Below are 22,215 nucleotides of genomic sequence, written 5' to 3'. Positions count from 1 at the left end.
TGTTTTTTTTTTTTATCATTAAATAGTTACAGCCAAAGAATATTCATTGATTAAGTGATTGTGGCTCCCTGGAGGGACGTTTTTATTGGCAAGTTGCAGAGCTCTCAATTTACTTTTTCAGGTTGACATTTTTATCCATTTGAATAACGGGTCAGAAGACTTGCCTATTAATTTTTTTAATTTAACAGAATTTAATTGAGCAAAGAATGAGATTTGAATTGGACAGCCCCCAAAACCAGAATAGATTCAGAGCAGCTAGCCTCTTGAATTTGAAAGTGATGCTAAGTTAGAAAGTATGGCTAATGCATTGAGTAGTTAAATCAGAATTTAGAATAATCTTAACAGTCTGTAACAAATGCAGTCAGATTTCATGATATCTTATTTGTATAACACTTGGCAGTTTAAATAGACACATTCACACATGCTATTTGAATGTCAAATTCTGCATTTAGGTTTTCAAAAGACTGGGCTCAGTCAATATGAGCCAAATGTCGGTATGTGACATAAAAATATGGCATTCAGCTAAAGAGAGTCCATGATCTCACTGTATATATGCAGATTTAGACCACATCTTGAGTGTTATATATATTTCTGTGTGTCATATTGCATGAGACACTGACAAATAGGAGGACAAACAGTTTGAAACAGTAGTGGTGTTTCTTCTAAAGAAGAGCTTGCTTTTAGCAAATATAATGTCCATCTTCAAATATCTGAAGGAATCTCATTTGGACTTATTCTGTGCTACATTTTTCAAGCAGCAGTTCTTTGGGGTATTGTCATAAACTACGATGAGCATCTGGTGAAAGAACACTATGGACCCTTTGTCAAGAAAAATGTGCATAAATACAGAATTTGCATGTTATTTCAGGAAGTTTACAGATCCTCATCAGGATTGTAGATAAGAACTCCAACTGTACAAGGCAAGGTCTAAGACCAAGTTATAAGGAAGAAAATGTTGGTCCCATTTGAAGTAGTACTAACTGTAACAGAAAAGTATTTTAGCGAACGTCTTGTCACTAGGAACATTCATGTGGAGGTTACAGGACCATCTGTTGCAGCTATTATAGAAAACACTTCTCATTTCAGAGACGAACTATACTAAATGATCTTTAAGACCCCCTGTTATCTCTAGAATTTAAAGTCGAAGAGCTGAAAGCCTTATATCCACAAATACCAAAAAGATATTTGAATGTATAAATTATTATTATGTAGCCTGGAGTTTAGGGGAGTATCTGTTCAGTCTTAGTCTTATTTAATTATAACCTATTTTAAAAACCAATATTCTAACTGCTCAAGGATTTTATAGTAAATTTGTATATTTTATAATTAAGCTTATATACATTACATTAGACTGAGCTTGAGGGGCAGGGATCTTATCTTTTTATCTTGAATGCTTGACATGGTACTTGCTCAAGAAATATATATTTTTAAAAGGGACAAGTAAATTCCACTTACTTAACAACCCTGTGTTTTAGGTAGTGTGGTGTCCGTTGTACAAATAAAAGGTCTCAGAAATTTCTCCTGTTGTAAGGGTTATGCAGACTTGGAGCATATATCCAGACCTTCTGACTCCCAGGTCTAGTAACCTGTCTGTTATACTAGATGATTCATTATGCTTGAGTTAGAACTGCTTCAGTGGAAGACTACTATGTTATTACATGCCTATCTTCTAAATGGTACCTAACCAAAGCAAAATTCCTCCCTTGATATAATTGCTCCTGACAAGGCTTTTGGCTGGTCTCTGCATTCTCTGATTTTACTTAGTCCTTGTCGTATCATCTCATAGCTTCTTTTATATATCTATTTTTTATTAAGGTAATCATAAGGATTCTATTTTAAAGAGGCAGCATTATTTTGTAGAAAAGGTTCTGAATAGGGGGTTAAGAAAACTGGTTTTTAGTTCTAATTCTACCAGTCCAACTCTAGCTCTGTGGCCCCAGACAAATCACTTGATACAGTACTATAAAAGAGGTCAACTTTGAGAGTAACAGCAGATAAAGATCAATAATGGGTATAAGGGACTTTGATGAAGCAGTTTCTAGAAATATAATTAGCAAAAAGGAAATGTACAGCTCTTAAAAAGTGGGCACATTTGACTTATTAGGCCTTAAATCTAGTGGCAAAACTGTAGCATCTCATTCAAACACATACACAGAAGATGATGCCTTTTGCTTGAATACTTTATCAAGCATTTGGAAAACAAATGGCTTGTACACTTTTGTAACATATATGGGCCAAGAACAAATCTAATGATATAACTCAAAGTCCTTAGTATCAAAAGCTTTCTTATTAAACTATTATCAAAATTTATTTCATTTGAAGCCTAAGTAATATGTTTTTGATAGATATATTAAGACACGTGCTTTTTTTTTTTCTTAGTTCATGTGCAGTTTGTTTTTCTCCAGAAAAAGCCTAAAGAAATATCTGCATTGAAATAAATTTATCAGGTTATTTATTCATCCAACAAAAATTTATGTGACTACTATGTGCTGTATACAAAATACTACAGTGGTGAGAAATAAGATGAAAGTGTTTGTTCTCGTGGTGTTTCCAGATGGGGAATTATAATGTCCTAGATGTCATTCTTACAAATTATAGGGTATTCACTAGGTATTTAAGCACAGGACATTGTGATTGGTTGCAGAGTATAGTGCACAGATGAAACTTTGAAAGGAAGAGCGTGGCCTGGCCTTTAGTACTAAAACCTTAGAGTCATGACATTAGTCTTCTTCACTGCTTTTGCAGAGTTAATTTTCTAAATGAATTCCACTGAGAGAATTCAATTTGGTTGCTATTTGTTATTGTATTTTATCTTCCAAAGGAAATAATATAATTATATTCTGGGAAACTATTATGCATGAACATTACAACTTGGTGTCAAATAAATAGGAAACAGAAAATCTTTATGTATTTTTTTTTTTTTTTTTGAGATAGAGTCATACACTGTCGCCCAGGCTGCAGTGCAGTGGGGCAAACACAGCTCAATGCAGCCTCAACCTCCTGGGCTCAAGTGATCCTCCCTCATTAGCCCACCAGGTAGCTAGGACTACAGGCATGCACCACCATACCTAGCTAATTTTTTTTAAAAAATTTGGTAAACACAGGGTCTCGGTATGTTGCCCAAACTAGTCTTGAACTCAGGCTGAAGTAATCGTCTTGCCCTCACCTCCCAAAGTGCTGGGATTATAGCCATGAGCCTCCATATCCTGCTGAAAATCTTTTTTAGAAAGTTCGTTTTTGAAAAAGCATTAAAGCAGAATAGAGGAAAAAATAAAAAGCAAATTTGTCATCTAACAGGAGGAGAGTTATGAGTTTGTTTAGTCCTTTAACAAATAGGTTTGCTCTGTTAGGTTCTTGAGATACAGTGTTGAACAAAGCAGGCAATATGTAACTGAGCCATAAATTGTTAATTCAGTTACTAGTTACTTTTGAATGATTGCATATCACATCCGTAAGATGTGCTAGGCCCCAAATTAAAGTAATATTAATATAAAATATACTTGGTCTTCAAAAAGCTTAGTCTAGCTATAAAATGTGAGAAATTCTTAAAAGGAAGGGTGTTCAAAAGATTCTAGGAGGGGCACAAGGAAGGGTGGAGATGGCTCTTGGCTGGGTCTTGAAAAATGAGTAGGAGTTCACCAAAAGAAGAGAATGGTGGATGAGTGGTACTCTAGTCAAAGGTTGGCATGCAAGCAGAGGCAGGGCATCATAAAAGTAAGTGGTATGTTTTGAATACAGCAAAGTAGATTTGGCTAAAGCATAAGATGTGGGAGGAATAATTGAAAATAGGACTAAAGAGCTGAGTGGGGGAAGGTGGACAGTTGGGGTTGGAGTATAGAGAGTCATGCTAGGGTTTTTGAATCTTAACCTGTAAGTAGTGCAGCGCATCACCAGTGTTTATTAAAAAGGGTAACATGAGAAGATAACTCAGGCAACAGTGAGTATGTAGACTTGCGGAAAAAAGATGCAAGGAGAGCAGTTAAGAGCTTATTACCAAAGTCTGTGTGAGCCTTGAGAACCTGAAAGCAGCCAAAAGAAAGGAATAAATGTTAGAAATATTAGCAATAGAATTAAAAGTCATGGGAACTATTTGAAAATGCAGCATGAAGGAAGAGGTAAAGGAAGCATCAAAGACAATTCAGGATTCTAGCTTGGATGATTGGTTGGATGTTGATATGTAACCAAAATAAGGAATGTAGGTAAAAAGGACCAGGTTTGTTCGGAAAAAGATGGCAGTCAGGATTTGGACCTGTTGGGGTCAGGTTTGGCTACATTGAATTTAAGGTCTCTGTGAGTTATCTAAGCAGATATACCCAATAGGCATCAGGTAATTTGGGACTTTTCCTCAGAATAAAGAATATAAAGATTTGGGAGCCATCAGCGTTTGAGGTAATACCTATCCAGCACATCAGTGAGCTAAGGAGAATAAGTATATCAAAAAAATAGAAAATATTGAAGGCAGAACCCTGGAGGACAACATTTTTAAAAGATGAGGGCATGTGTGTTAAGAGCTAAAGCTAGGGAGAGATCCAATGAGTTAAGAACTGAAGTAAAGGCCAGTAGGTCTTGTTATTAGAAGTTGATAAAGAAGAATTAGGATAACATAGAAATTAAGAAAAAAATAATTGAGCTTTGGTTTTGTGGAGTTTTGTCAGGGTCTGAAGGACTGGGTAGGATATCTAATACTGTAACTGAATGAATGGAAAGACACTTGTGCTAGATCATTCTGGCCCAAGAGAGAGGCCCCAGGGAATAAGAAGAATATACTGGATAAAAGAGAATTGTATGGAGTCAGCATCTTCTACGGCCAGTCACTGTTCTTGGCATTGGAAATAGAGCAATAAATACAATAAAGCATCTTCTTTATGGAGCTTTCATTCTAGTGAATGAGGCGGAGAGGGCAGGGAGGATAACAATACACAAGTAACTTCATAAAATGTCTATCACAGTTGCTCTGGAGGAAAGCAAATCAGAATTTTTATACAAGTAGTCTGGGCAGGCTTCACTGATAGGGTATTACTAAGCAGAGTCCTGAATGAAGTGAGAAGTGATCCATTACAAAAATAAAACATTGAAGAGCTTGATTTTTCTTTATGTATAAGTAATTTTTTATTTATTGAGTAATCTTTCTATTCTTTTCCTTAGGCACTGTAAGGAGATTCCTAGAGATTCATGGGGAAACCATTGAAAAAGTAGTATTTGCTGTCTCTGATCTTGAAGAGGTATTTTGCTAACTGTTACATTATTTAAATCTTATTTCTATCTTTAAGCATTTGCCTTTGGCTTATCACTATATATTTACTGAGTTTCCAGCAGACAAATCCTAATGATCTATGTATGTATTTGACAGTGGGTCTTACATTCATTCATTGAAAAAGACTATATTGGAAACTAAAAATAAGTCAAGAAGGAGCATTTCGTTCATATTTTTTATAACTGTTGTTGCTGTAAGTGAAATCGTACGAAGTGGAGTTGTTCTGCTTGGCCCCTGTGTTAGCTCTCAAAGCAACACCTTCTAAGCACTGCGTGTTTGGGGAGCGTAACTGGAAAACTACTGTGCCAGAAAAGCTTTGGTGTCTGCCTGACCAGGTCACAGCCTAGTCTAGTGGCTGGCACTGTGAGGTTTATATGTTTTGTTATATGTAGTTAGGTTTAATATATTTCAACTTAATTTCAAACCATTTTAGAAAATCAGTTTATTCTTATCTCATTACACTTTATTTTAGAGTGCTTTGTCTAATTCAGCTTCCAATATTTCCAAGTTTTGTATTATTGAGCAAGTTAACCTCTCTGCTTCAGTAAAATAGAAATAGTGATGGTACCTCTATCAGGTTTTTCTTGATAATAAAATAAGCTAATACATTCGTATTAGCTATCTATTAGTGAAGTATCTATTCAAGGCATATATAGCTACATATATAACATATATATGTACTTTTGAATTTGCTGAAAAAAGGCACATTTACTTTATCTCTTGTTTCATCTGGTTTATTTATACATAGAATCTTCCAGTGATCTTTTACTGAGTGTTAGCATGCAACAGGTTTGCTATATTGGGTCCTGGGAATACACCAGTGAAAAAATCATGGTTGTTTCCTCAAGGAGCCTTTATCCTTTTGTGGAAATAGATAATTCAGATAAATTCAGATAATTGTGATAAGTGCATTAATGGAGGTATGGGAAGGATAGGACATAACTTTAGCCTGGCACGGGGTTAGGAAATGCTTCCCATAGGAAGTGATACATAAGTTGAAATAATTGTAAAAGGTACATAAGATTTGCCAAGGGAAAGAGGCAAGTGACAGCGGTCATACAAGCCTGAGCAAAGGCATAGAAATAAGACATAGCATCAAGTGTTTAGTATTGCTGTTGCATAAAATGTGAGGCTGAGAGTGGCGAAAATGAAAGTTAGATAAGGATAAGATCATTCGAGGCCTTGTGTCACATCCTGTAAAATTTAGACTTTATTAATTATGCAATGGGAAACAGAAGAGCTTTACGCAAACAAATGATGTCATCTAATTTCTGTTTTAGCTGTGTGGAGGATGATTTGGAAAGAGAAAGACTAATGGCAAGAAGAGATAGCAGGTGGTTGCAGTACTCCACATGAGAAATGATCAGGCCTGAACAAGGGTACTGGTAGTGTTAAAATTTTAAACATTTAGTAAATAAGTTCAACTGGAGTTGGTGGTTGATTAAATACATACGGGAAAAGGAGTTAAACATGACTTCTAGGTTTTTGGCTTGAGTGACTAAATAATGATGCCACCATTGAGATAGCAAATAGAAAGTGGGAAAAGTTTTGGAGATGGGATGAAGACAAATTATTTTCTGAACACGTTGAGTCTTAGATGATCAGTGGATCATCAGGGCAGAGGCTCAGTGAACCATTGTGCTTATCAGTTTGAAGCTGAGGAGTGAAGTCTAGGTTAGAGATTTGTCCATTTTCATAGGATAGGATACAAATGAGATATGGCTCTTGCTCTCAGGGAGTTGGCGGACTAATGCTGAGACAGCCAGGTAAACAAAGATCACCCTACAGTGTGCCAAATGCTCTGCTAAGGTATGCACCACAGTGCCGTGGCAACTTACCATGACACCTGACCCAGATTTAGAGGAACAGAGAATAAAAGTCTTTGCCCTCAGTATACCTGGGAAAATAATCAACATTTACCATCTTTTTCTCAACAGTCATTTGTGAATAATTTATAGAAGAATAAAGGGATAATGAAAAACAAGTTTATTAGACATTTTAGTAGAGGTATTAGACATTTACCTCTTTGTATCAAGTAAATACTGTTGCACAAACATAAAAGATGAAAGAATACTGTCACACATCCTCTTAGTAAAATGAGATTGTACAGGTTCCTATCACAAAGTAGTATGTGATTAAGTTCTTCCTGTTGAATGACTGAATGAGAATACCATATTTCCTTTTTGTCCTTAGAAAGACACAATGGCTCATGCCTGTAATCCCAGCACTTTGGGAGGCTGAGGCAGGTGGATCACCTGAGGTCAGGAGTTCAAGACCTGCCTGGCCAACATGGCGAAACCCCATCTCTGCTAAAAATAAAAAAAATTAGCTGAATGTGGTGATGGGTGCCTGTAATCCCAGCTACTAGGGAGGCTGAGATATGAGAATCACTTGAACCCAGGAAGCAGAAGTTGCAGTGAGCTGAGATTATGCCACTGACTTTAGTCGGGGTGACAGAACAAGACTCTGTCTCAAAAAAAAAAAAAAAAGAAAAAAAATCATAAACTCATAGATTATTGAATTTGAGAAAGATAACCTAGAATATTGTTGTCTGAAGACTCAGAGTCTGAGATTTTACCTTATACAGTAAATCTTATGATCATCATTAGAGGGCTGCTATCTGTCTCCTTACATTCATCTTTGATTTATTTAATGATTCCAAAATGTTTTCTTCATTTGTCTTCTCTTTACTATTATGGACTGCAAATGAAAAATTATGAATTCTCAACTCTGTCCAGTAAAGTTAAAAATATACTACCTGCCAGAAAACTATAGAGCAATATCTCTTATGAATAGAGATGCAAAAATTATCAAACCAAATCCAGCAACATACAAAAGAATTGTATACTACCCCAAAGTAGGACTTATGTCAGGAATGCAAGGTTAATTCAACATACAAGAATCTGAATCAATGTAATATATCATACTAATAGAATAAAGGATAAAAACCACAGGACCATCTCAATAGATGTAGAAAAGAACATTGAAAAAATGTAACACTCTTTCTTGATAAAAACAGTCAACAAACTAGGAATGAAAGAGAACTGCTTCAACCTGAAAAAGGGCATCTATGGGAAACCCATAGCTAACATACTTAATGGTAAAATACTGAAAGCTTTCTGCCTAAGATCAGAAAGAAGACAAAGATTTTTGCTCTTGCCAGTTCTATTCAACATTTTACTAGAGTTTCTAGTCAAGACATTTGGCTAAGAAAAAGAGATAAAAAGCACCCGAATTGAAAAGAACGAAGTAAAAGTATCTTTATTTACAGATGGCATGATCTTATCAAAAATCCTAAAGAGTCCATGCCAAAACAAACAAACAAACAAACAAACACTGTTAGAACTAATCGAGTTCCAGTGGGGTTACAGGACATAAGATCAATATGCAAAAATAAATTGTATTTCTACACACTAACAATGACCAATGCGGAAACAAAAATTAAGAAAACAGTTCTACTTAGAGTAGCATCAAAAAAAGAATCAAATATTTGAACTATACTTAACAAAAGAACAGTAAGATTTGTACGTTTAAAACTATAAGACCTCTTTGAAAGAAAATGTTAAAAACACAAATAAATGGAAAGACATCTATGTTCACAGATTAAAAGACTTAATGTTGTTAAGATGACAGTACTGACCATACTCCCTACATTATATTACAGACTTAACATAATTCCTATCAAAATCCCAACTCATTTTTTGCAGAAATTATCAAGTTGATCCTAAATTTCACGTGGATATGCAAGAGACCCAGAATAATCAAAACCATTTTGGAAAAAAAGAACAACATTGGAAGATTCACACTTACCAATTTCAAAACTTACTACAAAGCTGTAGTAATCAAGACTGTGGTACTGGCATAAGGATAAACGTGTAGGTCAGTGGAATGGAATTTCTGACAGTGGGAAAGAATAGTCTTTTCAACGAATAGTATTGGGACTACTGAATATCCACATGCCAAAGAACAAAGTTGTATTCCTACCTTATAGCAGATACAAAAATTAGCTCAAAAGGAATCTAGGACCTCAATGTAAGAGCTAAAGTTATAAAACCCTTAGAAGAAAGTGTAGGTATAAATCCTCTTGATTGTGGATTGGGCAGTGGTTTATTAGATATGGCACCAAAAGCACAAAGAGCCAAAATGAAAGTGGATAAATTAGGCACTCTTACAATTCAACAAAAGACAAATAAGCAAACTAAAAAGTGAACAAAAGTTTTGAACAGACATGTTTCATGCCTAGGTTTTAATTTACAAAGGTGACTGAGTGATGAGACAAAGAGGTCTATGGCAAGAAACATTGTTTAAAAGAAAGAAAGAAGAGTTTAATATTTTTCATAGTTCTGCTAGAAAAGAGAGGCATGGGTGCTATGCAGGGCCACGGGAGGAACAGTAGGTTTCAGTCAGGAGGCAGAAGCAGGAGTGTGAGGAAATCCTGAGCCAGAGCCTTTATTGAGTTTTCCTTGGGAAAGGCAAGGCAGGGCAGGACTTACAGTTTAGGACTGGCTAGTTTGAATAATTCCAGCAGACTCTGGGCTATAGGAGTAATCTCTAGATTCCTGATACCTGGCCCTGGATGATTTAGACCAGGAGAAATATTTGCATGGTGTGTAAGAGTTAGATATGGAAATGATTAGGACTGTAGATTTGGGATTGGTTGGTTGGCATATGCAAGATGTGCTGTTTACTATCTTTAGGAATTAGTTATCCCTTACAGGGACAGTCTTCCCAGGCCAGAAAGCTTTAAGATGTGAAAACATGATAAAATAGAAAAAAAAAATTAAACATAATTAACATACATTTATTTGAAGAAGATACACAGCCAGTAAACACTGAAAAGGTGCTCCACACCATTAACCATTAGAGAAATACAAGTCAAGACCACTATGGATACCACTTCACACCCACTAACATGGCTATAATTACGAAGGGAGACAATAACAAGTGTTGGTGAGGATGTGGAGAAATTGGAACCCTCGTAGATAGTTGATTGGAATGTAAAAATGGCACAGCTACTTTGGAAAACAGTCTGGCAGTTCATGAAAAAGTTAAACATAGAGTTACCCTATAATGCAGCAGTTTGACTCTTAGGTGTATACAGAAGAGAATTGAAAACATAAGTCCACACAAAAACTTGTACACAAATATCTGTAGTAGCATTATTTATAATTGCCAAAAAGTAGAAACAACTGAAATGTCATCAGCGGATGAATTGATTAAAAAAAAGTGTAGTGTGTGTATGTGTGCGTGCATGTGTGTTAGAATATTATTCAGCCATAAAAAAGGAATGAAGTACTGATACATGCTACAATATGGGTGAACCTTGAAAACATCATGCTAAATGAAAGAAACCAGACACAAAATGCCACATACTGTATTCCATTTTTATTTTTATTTATTTATTTATTTATTTTTTGAGACGGAGTCTCACCCTGTCACCCAGGCTGGAGTAGAGTGGCACGATCTTGGCTCACTACAACCTCCAAATCCCAGGTTCAAGCCGTTCTCTTGCCTCAGCCTCCCAAGTAGCTGGGACTACAGGCACCCGCTACCACCCCCTGCTAATTTTTTGTATTTTTAGTAGAGACGGGGTTTCACTGTGTTAGCCAGGATGGTCTTGATCTCCTGACTTCGTGATCTGTCCGCCTCGGCCTCCCTAAGTGCTGGGATTACAGGCGTGAGCCACCGTGCCCGGCCTTTTTTTTTTTTTTTTGAGTTGGAGTCTCACTCTGTCACCAGGCTGGAGTGCAGTGGCGCAATCTCGGCTCACTGCAACCTCCACCTCCCGGGTTCAAGTGATTCCCTGCCTCAGCCTCCCGAGTAGCTGGGACTACAGGCACGCGCCACCACGCCTGGCTAATTTTTTATATTTTAGTAGAGACGGGGTTTCACCATGTTGGTCAGGTTGATATCAGTCTCCTGACCTCGTGATACCTCCACCTCAGCCTCCTAGAATGCTGGGATTACAGGCATGAGCCACTGTGCCTGGCCCTGTATTCCATTTTTATGAAATGTCCAAAAATAGGCAAATTCATAGCGACAGAAAGAAGATTAGTAATTGCCAGGTGTGGGAGAGGGAGGAATGGTGAATGGATTGCTGATGGGTTTTAGAGTGATGAAAATGTTCTGGAATTAAATAGTGGTGGTGATTGTACCCCCTTGTACCCCTTTTGTGAATACTGTCTGTGAAAAACCACTGAAACTAGGTATGGTGGTGTACACCTGTAATCCCAGCTACTTGGGAAGTTGAGATGGGAAAAATGCTTGAGTCCAGGAGTTTGAGAACAGCCTGGGCAGCATAGCAACACCTCATCTCAAAAAAGAAAACGAAAACAAACACTGAATTTTATACTTTAAAAGGGTGAATTTTATGGTATGTGAATTCTGTCTCAGTTTTTTTTTAAAGATTGTATCTCAGTTTTTTTATAAAGGCTATAAAGATGATGTCTGCAATCTTATATATGTATTTAAAAGATGATGCAATACTATGGGCAACACGATATGAAAATGAAAGAAAATGATTTCTTGAATGATTTCATTGTCCTAGGTGATTCCATAATTTTTTTCTTACTATTTTATTTCAGTCTTTTTTAGTATAGTTTGTAATAACTGATGAGTAATTCTAGGTAATGAGAAAACAATTCCTAGGAAGATGAAAATGCAAAATGCTTCAAGATATAGGACAAATAAGAGCACTACATGCCTTTAATGTATTGCAGATTTATTAGTCCAGTGGACCAATCGATATGGGAATTACAAGATAAGATGAGTTTTATTCTGTTTTTTTTAAGTAAAATTCATCTTTTTTCTTTGAAAAGAACTTTTAAGAAAGAATAAACATCATGAAAGAGAAATCCTTCACAAACAACTCAGCAGCTAAACATGGTTGAACGGACCCTGATGGCACACTGAGGGTTAAGGAAGTAGCTAGCATCTGAGCCAAGTCTTGAGAGACTGGTATCATTAGGAAGTGAAGGTACGGATGGGGACAGGAGTGGCAGGACTTATGCATTCCAGGTTCAGTGACCTGGAATTGTTAGGATGGGCATCACATTTAACTTGGCTAGATAACAATATCCTTATCTTTAACACAAAAGCTGATTGAGGGTTTCAGACAGTATCGAGTCTGAGCTCAGAAGTGGTAAAGTCTTTATTTTTGATGGAGGTTGTCTTCACAGTGTATGAACAGCACTAAGTACTGCTGAGGTCTTCTTTGTTTTGTTCTATTTTTCACAGAATGTCTTGCTTTTCTGACACAGGGTACTTACCAAAAGCTGCTACCTCTCTACTTCCCAAGGTCATTAAAAGAGGAGAATCGATCATTGCCCTACCTACCTGCAGATATTGGAAATGCAGAAGGGGAGCCTGTGGTACCTGAACGACAGATTAGAATAAGCGAGAAACCTGGCGCTCCAGAAGGTGAGTTCTAGAGCTCTAACTTTTTAAATCTCCCTCTTAGGGCCAAAAATAGGCACCAATCACCAAAGAAGTAAGAAATTCAGCTTGACCTTTGGAAAACTCTCTATTACCATGATACTAGTATCAAGACCAGTTTAGAAGTTTTCAAGTTCTATTCTTGAAATTAAAAATAAAAGTATAGATAGATAGATATACGTCAAGTCTGTGTTAGACAGTGGGGATTAAGAGGTAGCTATAACAACATTCTCACCCTACTGGAGGTTATAGTTTCATGCACAACACTGTTGAGATAGTAAAGTACGTTATTGTCTAACATTTTAAACAGCTTTCATTATCCTCTAAAAATCATACTTAACATTAAATACTAAGACAAGAATATTATAACCATTCATTTTGTTTCTTTGGGTTATATACTGTTGTAGGTTGGAGCAGTAGGTAGAATGTGTTAGGATGGGGGCCTTCTGAATCTGCTCTGTGTGACATCTTGTAGTGATGTTCATGTGTACATGTTTAAGGTCTTAAGTCCCTTCTGTGGAGATATGCCTCACAAGCTTCAGTGCTGGGACTGAGTCTTGAAATCCAGCAGTTTAGGGAATTACTGTGAAATTCCTAGAGTGAACATTTCTTTTAAAAATGAGCACCAAGCCAAAATCTGTAGGAAGCAACTCAAGATTTTATCACAAGTACATAGACTTTAATCAAGTGGAGGGAATTATAAGTGGTCTAACATCAGGAAATGTGAAATATCTGGAAACCAAACTTTGCTGAAGGGGTAGTCATGCACTTTGGGTGAGCCTCCAGTATAGTATATCCTTGAAATAATGCAAAGAGTTGTTTTGAAATCCTCATGCCTGTGACTACCATAGAATTTTTCTTTCATAAAATGCATTTAGTGTGATAATGAGTGGTGAACAGCAAAACCACTTTGAGTGCTGGACAGTAGATAAGACTAATTAATTTGCAAAAAGATTCTCTTCTGTCCACCATTCCCAGAGTGTTTTATTTGCATTCATATCTCAGAAAATACTTTTTGTGATAGATGTAGGCCTTAGCATTCTTAAATATTTTCAAGTAGAATGTTAAATCGTATCACAGAAAATACTTTTATGTTATAGATATAGGCCGTAGTGTTCTTAAATATTTTCAAGCAGAATGTTAAATCTGTTAAAATATATATAACCAAGCTTTACTTGAGGGGTGTTTTTAATGAAAGCAGGCCCTTCCAATCTATTGGCCTGTCAGTTTGAGGAGCAGTGAAGTAGACGTGGGGAAACTCCAGCTGATTGTCCACCAGGTTGGAATTCAAGTGCTGGCATTGCCTGGGGAATTTCCCCATGGTACAACGTTTGTTTTGTTTTGTTTTTGCTTAACAGATCTACCAAGACAGAGAATACCACACTAAGAGATAATCTGTTCCCAAGAGACTGATTTCTACTAGTCCAACTCACAGTGGTTGTATGGACAGATTAGAAAGTTAATTTATTAATTTGTAGTGAAAACTATAACTCTTATGGACCAAAATAACTAGGTTGGTATGACAGTGTAGAAAACCAGGATGCTAAATTATAACTGAAATATTTCTTTAGGAAGTGGATCATACTCTGTGATCCTGGTACATCCATGTGGGGATGTTACCTTACAGAAGAGCATTTATGCAATCAAATGCTTTCTCCTTCAACAGTGCTATATAAACCTTCCCAAATGCTTGTTTTTTATACTTCTTTTTTGTCAGATGCTGTGCAATGAGCCATCTTTAAAGCCAGATACAATCTATTTACTTCTGTCTTTTTGTGTGTGACTACATTCTACTCTTTTCTTCCTAGGGTTACACCCAGGTCACCCTGATTGGATTTCACATATTGCTAAAACCTTTGTCACACATGGACAGGCAGTTTCTTTCATTATTTCAGCTTTACAAATACCTAAATCTGATTACAATTTCATTCTCAAAAATAACCTTGACCCCAGTTTTTTGAGTTACCTCACTGTCATCCTTACTGCAGCATTCACAATGTTTACTGTCTAGTTTTAGCATAAGCTCTCTATTGATAGTTGCATTTTTGTTACAGATAACCAAGAAGAGGAGGATGAAGGCTTGGGAGTTGATCTCTCTTTCATTGGCTCTCATGCTTTTGCTCGAATGGAAGGAGATATTGACAAGCAAAGAAAACTGATCCTTCAGGGACAATTATCAGAGGCAGCTCTGCAGAAGCAGCATCAAAGAAAGTAAGACAACCCTTCAGGACTGTTAGATACATAAGGACATCAGAAGCAAGAAAGGGACCTTGCATCTGATGCATGAGCTACGTGTATATATAATGCATTCCAATTTATTTTTCATGACAATCAGTGAGGAAGATATCGTCCTCATTTTGGAGGTGCAAAAACTCAAAGTTAAGAAAGTTATCAGTGGCCACAGTTAATATGTGGTGAAACCAGTGTTCAGATACATATCTGATTTCAGAGCTCCTACCCTGTCTACTACAATAGTAATGCCTCCATGCGAGGTTTATATTCTAAAAGGAGAAATTAGAAAAGGGAAAGGCAGTTATAAAGCTTTTACTTAGCTCTACTATGTTTATAATTAAAGCATAATCTACAGTTGAATTAAATTTAAAAGAGCTTTATTTTTCCCTGACTTATCTGAAGGACCTTACAAGACATCCAAACCATTCCATTTCTTCCATATGTCTTCTAAAGCAATTTTGAAGGAATCCTTTTAAAAACATAGAAGCAGCTTTGTACTTTTGGGTAAGCTTTCCCAAAGATCAAGTCTTTGTAAAGCTAGCTGCTTTTCAAAAAAGTCTAAAGAAAATTAAAATAAACAAACTATAAATGTCTACTATCCATTACCTTATAGGGTTGATTGAGGGTTAGCACCTCATAGGGTTTTTGTGAGCATAAATGAGGTAATGTAATGAGCTTTAGCACAGAACCTGGTACTTGTCAAGCTCTTAAAATTGTTCACTGCTGTACTGAGCAAATCATGGCTTGTTTTATCTTTGAGCTTTGGTACTTGCCATTCCTTTTGAATGGGCTACTCTCATCCTTCAATTTCTATCCAGATTTCAAAAGCAGTTGCCTCTGGAGACCTACCTCCCAAGTCTGGAACAGATGCCACCTCCTGTATGCTTTTTTCATACCCTGTACTCACCCAAAGCATAGCATAGCATTTTTCACGCTGTATTGTAATGATGTCTGCATGCTATCTGTCTCCACTGATAAAGTGGGAGTTGGACTACATGATCTCTCCAGTCCCTTTCAGAACTAGTATTTTGTGTCTCCTCAATCCCAGGTCTTCCTTTATTCTGATTTTAATTTGAAAAACAAAAGCGTATGAGCCACTAGGGGGCACCAAGGAACAGCTTTTCCAAGTGAGGCAGTCACAGTCAAATGATACTTTCAGTGGTTTCTAAACTTGGCCATATGTGTAAGACTCATCTGATGGACATTTTTCATTAAATACGGTGCCTGGGCTCCTCACATTACTGGGATCTGGGACTTCTTTAGTATCAAGTCTCCTTTGCACTCTTAAAACTTGTTGAGGACCCCAGAGAGCTTTTGTTTTTATGGGTTGTATCTATCAATATTTATCACATGAGAAATTATTTATTTATTTTAAAATAACTTTTTCAATGAGAAAGATAGCAGTGGTTTTTTTTTAATCTTGCAAATTATTTAATGTTTGATTTAATGGAAGACAGCCGGATTGTCCTATCAGCATTCAAACTGCTGCAGTAAGTTGTTTTGACTAATGTATATGAAGAAAACCTGACCTCACTGAGATTTTAATTGGAAAATGGAGGAGTATTTTAACAGCCTTTTAAAATAATTGGGATATTCTTCTTTGATACTATACCAGAATTTGATAAATAGTAGTGTTTAAAACATAGTTGTAATGCAGAATCTCAAACTGTATCCATGAATTTTTTTAATTCTATTATATTAAAATGTGTTGTTCTGTACTTTGGACAGATTTTATAATAGGAATGTATAGCATGACTTTATAACATGGTACGTTAGCTTTTTGGAAAGTATTGATTCATTGAATTATTCAGAGCTCCAAATATTGACACATTTCATTACACAGTATCAAAAAATTATATTTGTTAGTATCGATTGTATAGTATCACCAATCTCATCAGAAAAGTATTTAATATTAGGAACTGTCAAGCTTCTGATGACAATAAAAATATTTCAAATATATATATATTTAAAGCTCAAGTTTTATCATTGGCAACAAATACTGTTGATTATTTTTCTTGAAATATCAGGGTCACTTTATTCATTTTTGGGAAAACACCTGCCACATATTCACGTTGAATAACTACAGTTTGCCAGTCATTCTTTGAAGTAAAAATGGTGTTGCATGAAAAAAAGCAACTAGTCCAGCTCACAACTCAATCACATAGTGCTTTTCTTCGAGGCAACTTCACACTTCAATATGCAGAAGTACTTTATGTGTTCTTCCATTTTGTCTTCCATTAATTTAAAAAGATGGGTTCTCAAGAACTGATTTAATAAAATTAATAATCTTTACTTCTCCATCGAAGACATTCTTAAATGCAGCTGGCCTTTTTTGTTTATTGGTGCCACTGCCTTGATTTGTGGTAAGGCTATTACCAGCTGTTTTTACCCATTAGTTGCTTTTGCACTATCAATGTAAATGTCTGTGCAGTGAAAAATGCGAATAATGTTATTACAAAAATAGTTTTAAACTTACAGCCTCCTAAAGGCATTTCAGGATCTCTTTAAGAGTCTGCAGACTACACTTTGTGAATCACTGGTCTGTGGTCTCTCACCAGTACTTTATAGTTAGAAGGAATTTTGGTGATCATTTGTTAATAGTTTTCCAAAGTAGGGTCCACAGTCTATCAGCATTAGAATCACTAAGAGTGCTTGTTAAAAATCTGTGCCCCACACCAAACTTCCTGTATCAAACTTCCTGTCCTCCATGGAAAGGACTCAGAAATCTTCTTTCTAAAGTTTCTTAGATGATTCTTTTGCGCCCTAAATCACTGACCTAGTGTTACTCCATTATGTTACATGAAGTAAATTGATCCCACGGAGTGGCTTGCCCACAGTTAACGGCTACTTAAGGAAGACCCTTCAATGTAGCCTCTGTAGCATATCTCCCTTCTCTACTCACCTTCAACCCACTTACAAAAGCCAACTTCAGAGCAGTTGGAAAAGGACTGGAGACTTTTTATATTCACATACAAAGAACTACATGATTATCACCTTTCTCAAATCAGTCAACCTGTTCTTTTCTGTCCATTTTCTCTTTCTCTCCCTCTCTCTCGCTCACACACACACACACAAATACACACAAACTTATACACTACATACGTAACTCATTTCTCCATGAAATGGTACAGATATATGGAAGTTTTAAGTTTGTCTTTGGGCTGGTTGCTGGTTTTTTGTTGTTGTTGTTTTTCTAAGTGAGTTGATTAGTTTTACTTAGTAACTTAGTTTAAGCCAGTATTAAAATAAATTTATATTCACTGATCCCACACTTTCTGGAAAGGAGTCCTATAGCATGTAAAGCATTATCCTTTGTATTGGTAGAGGGCCTTGATCTTGAGAGTCATACTTGTAACACAGTTGACTTTTTCCATTTTGTTTAGGAAACAATGAACACTTATTCTACAAGATAATATTCTAGTTGCAAGTACACAGAGATAAAGTACTCCCCATCTTCTGGAAATCCATGAATGAGCCACGCTTCCTTGAGATGTCAGAAGTATTGAGGCAAAAGTTCAGAACTGCAGTCAGGTTGTGTGCACATACAGTCAACACACAGTTGCAGGCTTGGAGAAGAGCGTAGCCTATGGCTTCCAAAGCTGTTTGCTTGAGTAAGGAGCTATGTCTGACCAAAAGATTTTTCTGATTTCCCATTTATGTGCCCAGTGTCTGTGATGATTGAAGATGAGGTCTTCTCTTATATCTGTAAAGCAGACTACTTCAGAGTGATGTTAAAAACTTTAGACAAAATAAACTTAATGGAGTTTATTTGAGCAAAGAAGTATTCATGAATCAGATAGCACTCAAAACCAGAAGCAGTTCAGAGAACTTCACTATAGCAGAAGGAGCAGCAGACTTTTAGGTATGATCTAGCTAGTTTGCTATTTGTGATTGGCTGAAACTCAGTTTAGTTGCTTTTTGTTTGTTTGTTTCTAAAATTAATCAGTTACAAGGGATTCCTCTAAGTTAAGTTTTGATATGGTTTTATAAGAGTTCCTGGTACAGAAACAACCCTAAGCTAATTGGCCTCCTGCTATTTTGTTTTAACAGTGATAACCAATTCTCAAAAGTATGGTCCAGGGAGGAACCCAATACTCTATTTCCTTCTGAAAAGTATGATCCAGGGAACCTGATAAACTATTTTTATAATGTGGCCAGGCATGGTGGCTCATGCCTGTAATTCCAGCACATTGGGAGGCCAAGTGGGGTAGATTGCTTGAGTCCAGGAGTTCATGAAACCCTGTCTCTTAAAAAAAAGAAAAAAAAAAAAAAAAAAGGAAAAAGAAAGAAAAGAAAAAAAATTGGCCAGACATGGTGGCTCATGCCTCTGTTCCCAACTACACAGGAGGCTGAGGAGCCCAGGAGGTGGTGGAGATTGCAGTGAGCTGTGATCACACCACTGCACTCCTGCCTGGGCGAAAGAGAGAGACCCTGTCTCAAAAAAAAAAAAAAAAAAAATGTTATTGAGACTTATTTTTCTTTTTCATTCACATTCTCTCACAGTGTTCAATGGAGTTTTCTGGAGGCCACTCACTATGTGATATTACAATAATTTAAATGCAGACACACATATGAGAATCTAGCAGAAATTAAAGAGATTTTCAAGTTAAAAAATACAACTCTTCTCTAAATACAGCTTTTTAAAAAAAAGTTATGTTCACAAAATAGGTTTTTCATTGTTTTTAAATTAATGAGTATTTTTTAAATTTCTCTGTTTTTATTTCTAAAGAGAACTGGTAGATATAAATGACACAAACAAAAGATGTTTAAGGTCCTCAATAATTTATAAAAACATAAAAATGTCTGTGTTTTATATAGATATATTTTGGTCCTGAGACCAAAAAGTTTTAGAATTGATGGCTGTTTATTGAGGAGTTTATGATATAACTAAGCTATGTCAACTGTTTGCATGCTCAGCCGTATTTGAGATTGTAGGTTGTAGTTTTTAAAATTTCTTTCTCTTGATATTTCTATATCGGGCTTTTATTTTCACATATTGAGTCTGGCTTCTGTTGATTATGTTAATTAATTAGGTTGAACAAATGTAAAAGTAAGTAGGTTTTTAGTTAGTAAATATCTTTTCAAAAGCCTTCAATTCTTCCATCAGTAACGAAACTAAAGGTCACATGGATTGGCAATAGTTTTATGTCACTCCTTTCGTAGCACTGCCTTGTCACCTCAGTATCTCTTAAAAATAATTGTTTTTAATGTGAAAAATTAGACGTGCTTTCTAATCCAGGTCTGTCATCCAGTTGTGATTCTGATTTGGGTGTATCATAAGGTAGACATTGGTTTACTTACCAAATTAGGAAGCAACCTAGATACTCTTTTTCAAAAATACTGCTTTTGAAACTCTTCAAGTTATTTTACAGGAAGATTTCCTTTCCTTTTTTATTAGTATTACTTGACTGGCTTAAGATTCAATTGCCTGTGACTCTTATGTCATTTTTCTCAACAAAATCATTATCTTTTTCATTATTAAATACTTATTAGGCTTTTACTAATGTGCCAAAAGTTGTGCTGGATACTACTGGTAATAAAGTGACAAGCAAGACAGATACAGCACCCGCCTGCATGGAGCTTAGGGTCTTGCAGAGAAGAAAAATGTTAAACTAATTAGTATATGAATAATTGTTTAAATTACTGTACAGGGTCAATAAGAGGATAAAACAAAGATCTTAACTAAATCTAGGATGGGTCAATTGTATAAGGTCTGGGAAAGCATCTGCTAATTCCAAAGACAGAATTTTCCCTGGGGTATGATTATACACAGATGGGTTAGTTATTAGTCTTTTAAGAGTGATATAGTTTAAATTTTTTTTGTCATTCAGCTGCTGGCTGTACAGGTGGATGGTAATTTATTAACTGGAAGAAACTGGCTTATATTAGCTTTGTGAGAACAGTGTCCAACCTCAGTTGGTTGCAACCCATTGAGAGACTAATTAGTGTTTCTGCATTTAGAGCACTGTAGTGGCTATTTTTTTCTGCCATTTTGACATATTTTGTACGATTATTTATCCATGATTATTATATTTACTCATAAAATAATAGAAGTTTGTTTATTTGGAAGAAGAAAATACTCTATATAGGATATTTAGGAAATATCCTGTAGGAAACCCAGAAACTATTTTGAGTTCATATTTTCCTTTTAGCTTTGTTTTGATTTTTGGATTGGAACAAAAGATTGCATGTCTTCCTTTAAACAAAACAAAACACTATAGCAAAAAGTGAGGTGCTATTTATAAGAAATGTAATAGAAAACATGAAATATTCTTTGAATAATGAAGTTTAGAAAAAAAGGAGGGTATTGTCTATTGAGTGAGAAGAGTAACAGTCTTTTGCTTTTACTCTTTCTTCCCAACTGGTGATTTTTTTAAAATAATGACTAAATAATCAGACTTACACAATCTATAGTGGTAATGGCAGAGACTTAATTAGAATAAAGAAGAAACCTGATGAAGATTGCAATCATGAGTTGTTGCATGGTCCTTAGAAACCAGAACAGGACCAGTGTCTCAGCAGTGATTCTAACCTTTTAAATATCATGAACCCTTTAAGAATCTGATGTAAACTATAAACTTCCCCCCACAAATATGTTCATAGAGATTTTGTCAACCAAAATCTATCTTTAGATCTCAAGTTGTTAATCATCAATCAAGGTTTAAAACGTTTTAGAGTTTATACTAATTCTGTGTTCACACTATGGACAAATCAACTTTAGATAGATTAAGGACTTAAATTTTTAAAAATTTTGAAACCTTTGGAAGAAGTTAAGCTAGTATCATTCAAACCTTAGAGAAAGGGAAGATTTTTTTAAAGACATGAAAAGCATTTACCACCAAAGAAAAAATAGTTTTGACTATATTAAAATTAAGAACTTTTGAAAGTAGAGCCAAGCTTAAACAAAGTAAAAAGCAAGTTACGGAATGGGGGCAGATATTCACAAAACACACAACAAATGATCAGCATCAAGAATGTGTAAAGAACTACAACTTGGTGAGAAACAATCAAATAACCCAATAAAAAATGGAAAAATGATAGGAACAGGCATCTCATAGAATCAAGTCAACATGAGCAGAATCTCAACCTCATTACTGACTAGAGAAATGCTTTACCGTTTCTAACCTATCCAACTGGCAAACACTAAAACATCTAATAGTAGCAAGTGTTGGTGAGGACAGGGATTCACAGAGTCTCATATGCTTCTTATAGAAGTATAATTTGGTGCAGTGCTTTGGAAAAGAGGTTTGTCCTTATCTCCTAAAATTAAACATTCCCTGTAACCTAGCACTTTC

General features: G+C 35.8%; 1 protein-coding gene across 2 annotated transcripts in view; it reads left to right on the top strand.

Moving 5' to 3' along the window:
- GDAP2 (ganglioside induced differentiation associated protein 2) overlaps positions 1 to 22,215 on the top strand; it is a 62,000-nt gene that overhangs the window by 17,896 nt on the left and 21,889 nt on the right. For both annotated transcript variants that reach the window (XM_031012852.3, XM_063695926.1), the window contains exons 6-8: positions 5,146 to 5,222; positions 12,514 to 12,673; positions 14,743 to 14,899. In XM_031012852.3, coding sequence (XP_030868712.1) covers positions 5,146 to 5,222; positions 12,514 to 12,673; positions 14,743 to 14,899 — 394 coding nt within the window. The remainder of the gene's footprint in view (positions 1 to 5,145; positions 5,223 to 12,513; positions 12,674 to 14,742; positions 14,900 to 22,215) is intronic.

The sequence above is a fragment of the Gorilla gorilla genome, chromosome 1 (genome assembly GCF_029281585.2).
Source record: "Gorilla gorilla gorilla isolate KB3781 chromosome 1, NHGRI_mGorGor1-v2.1_pri, whole genome shotgun sequence".
Lineage (NCBI taxonomy): Eukaryota > Metazoa > Chordata > Mammalia > Primates > Hominidae > Gorilla > Gorilla gorilla.
Note: the sequence above shows the minus strand (reverse complement) of the source record. Positions and strands in the feature narration are given on the sequence as shown.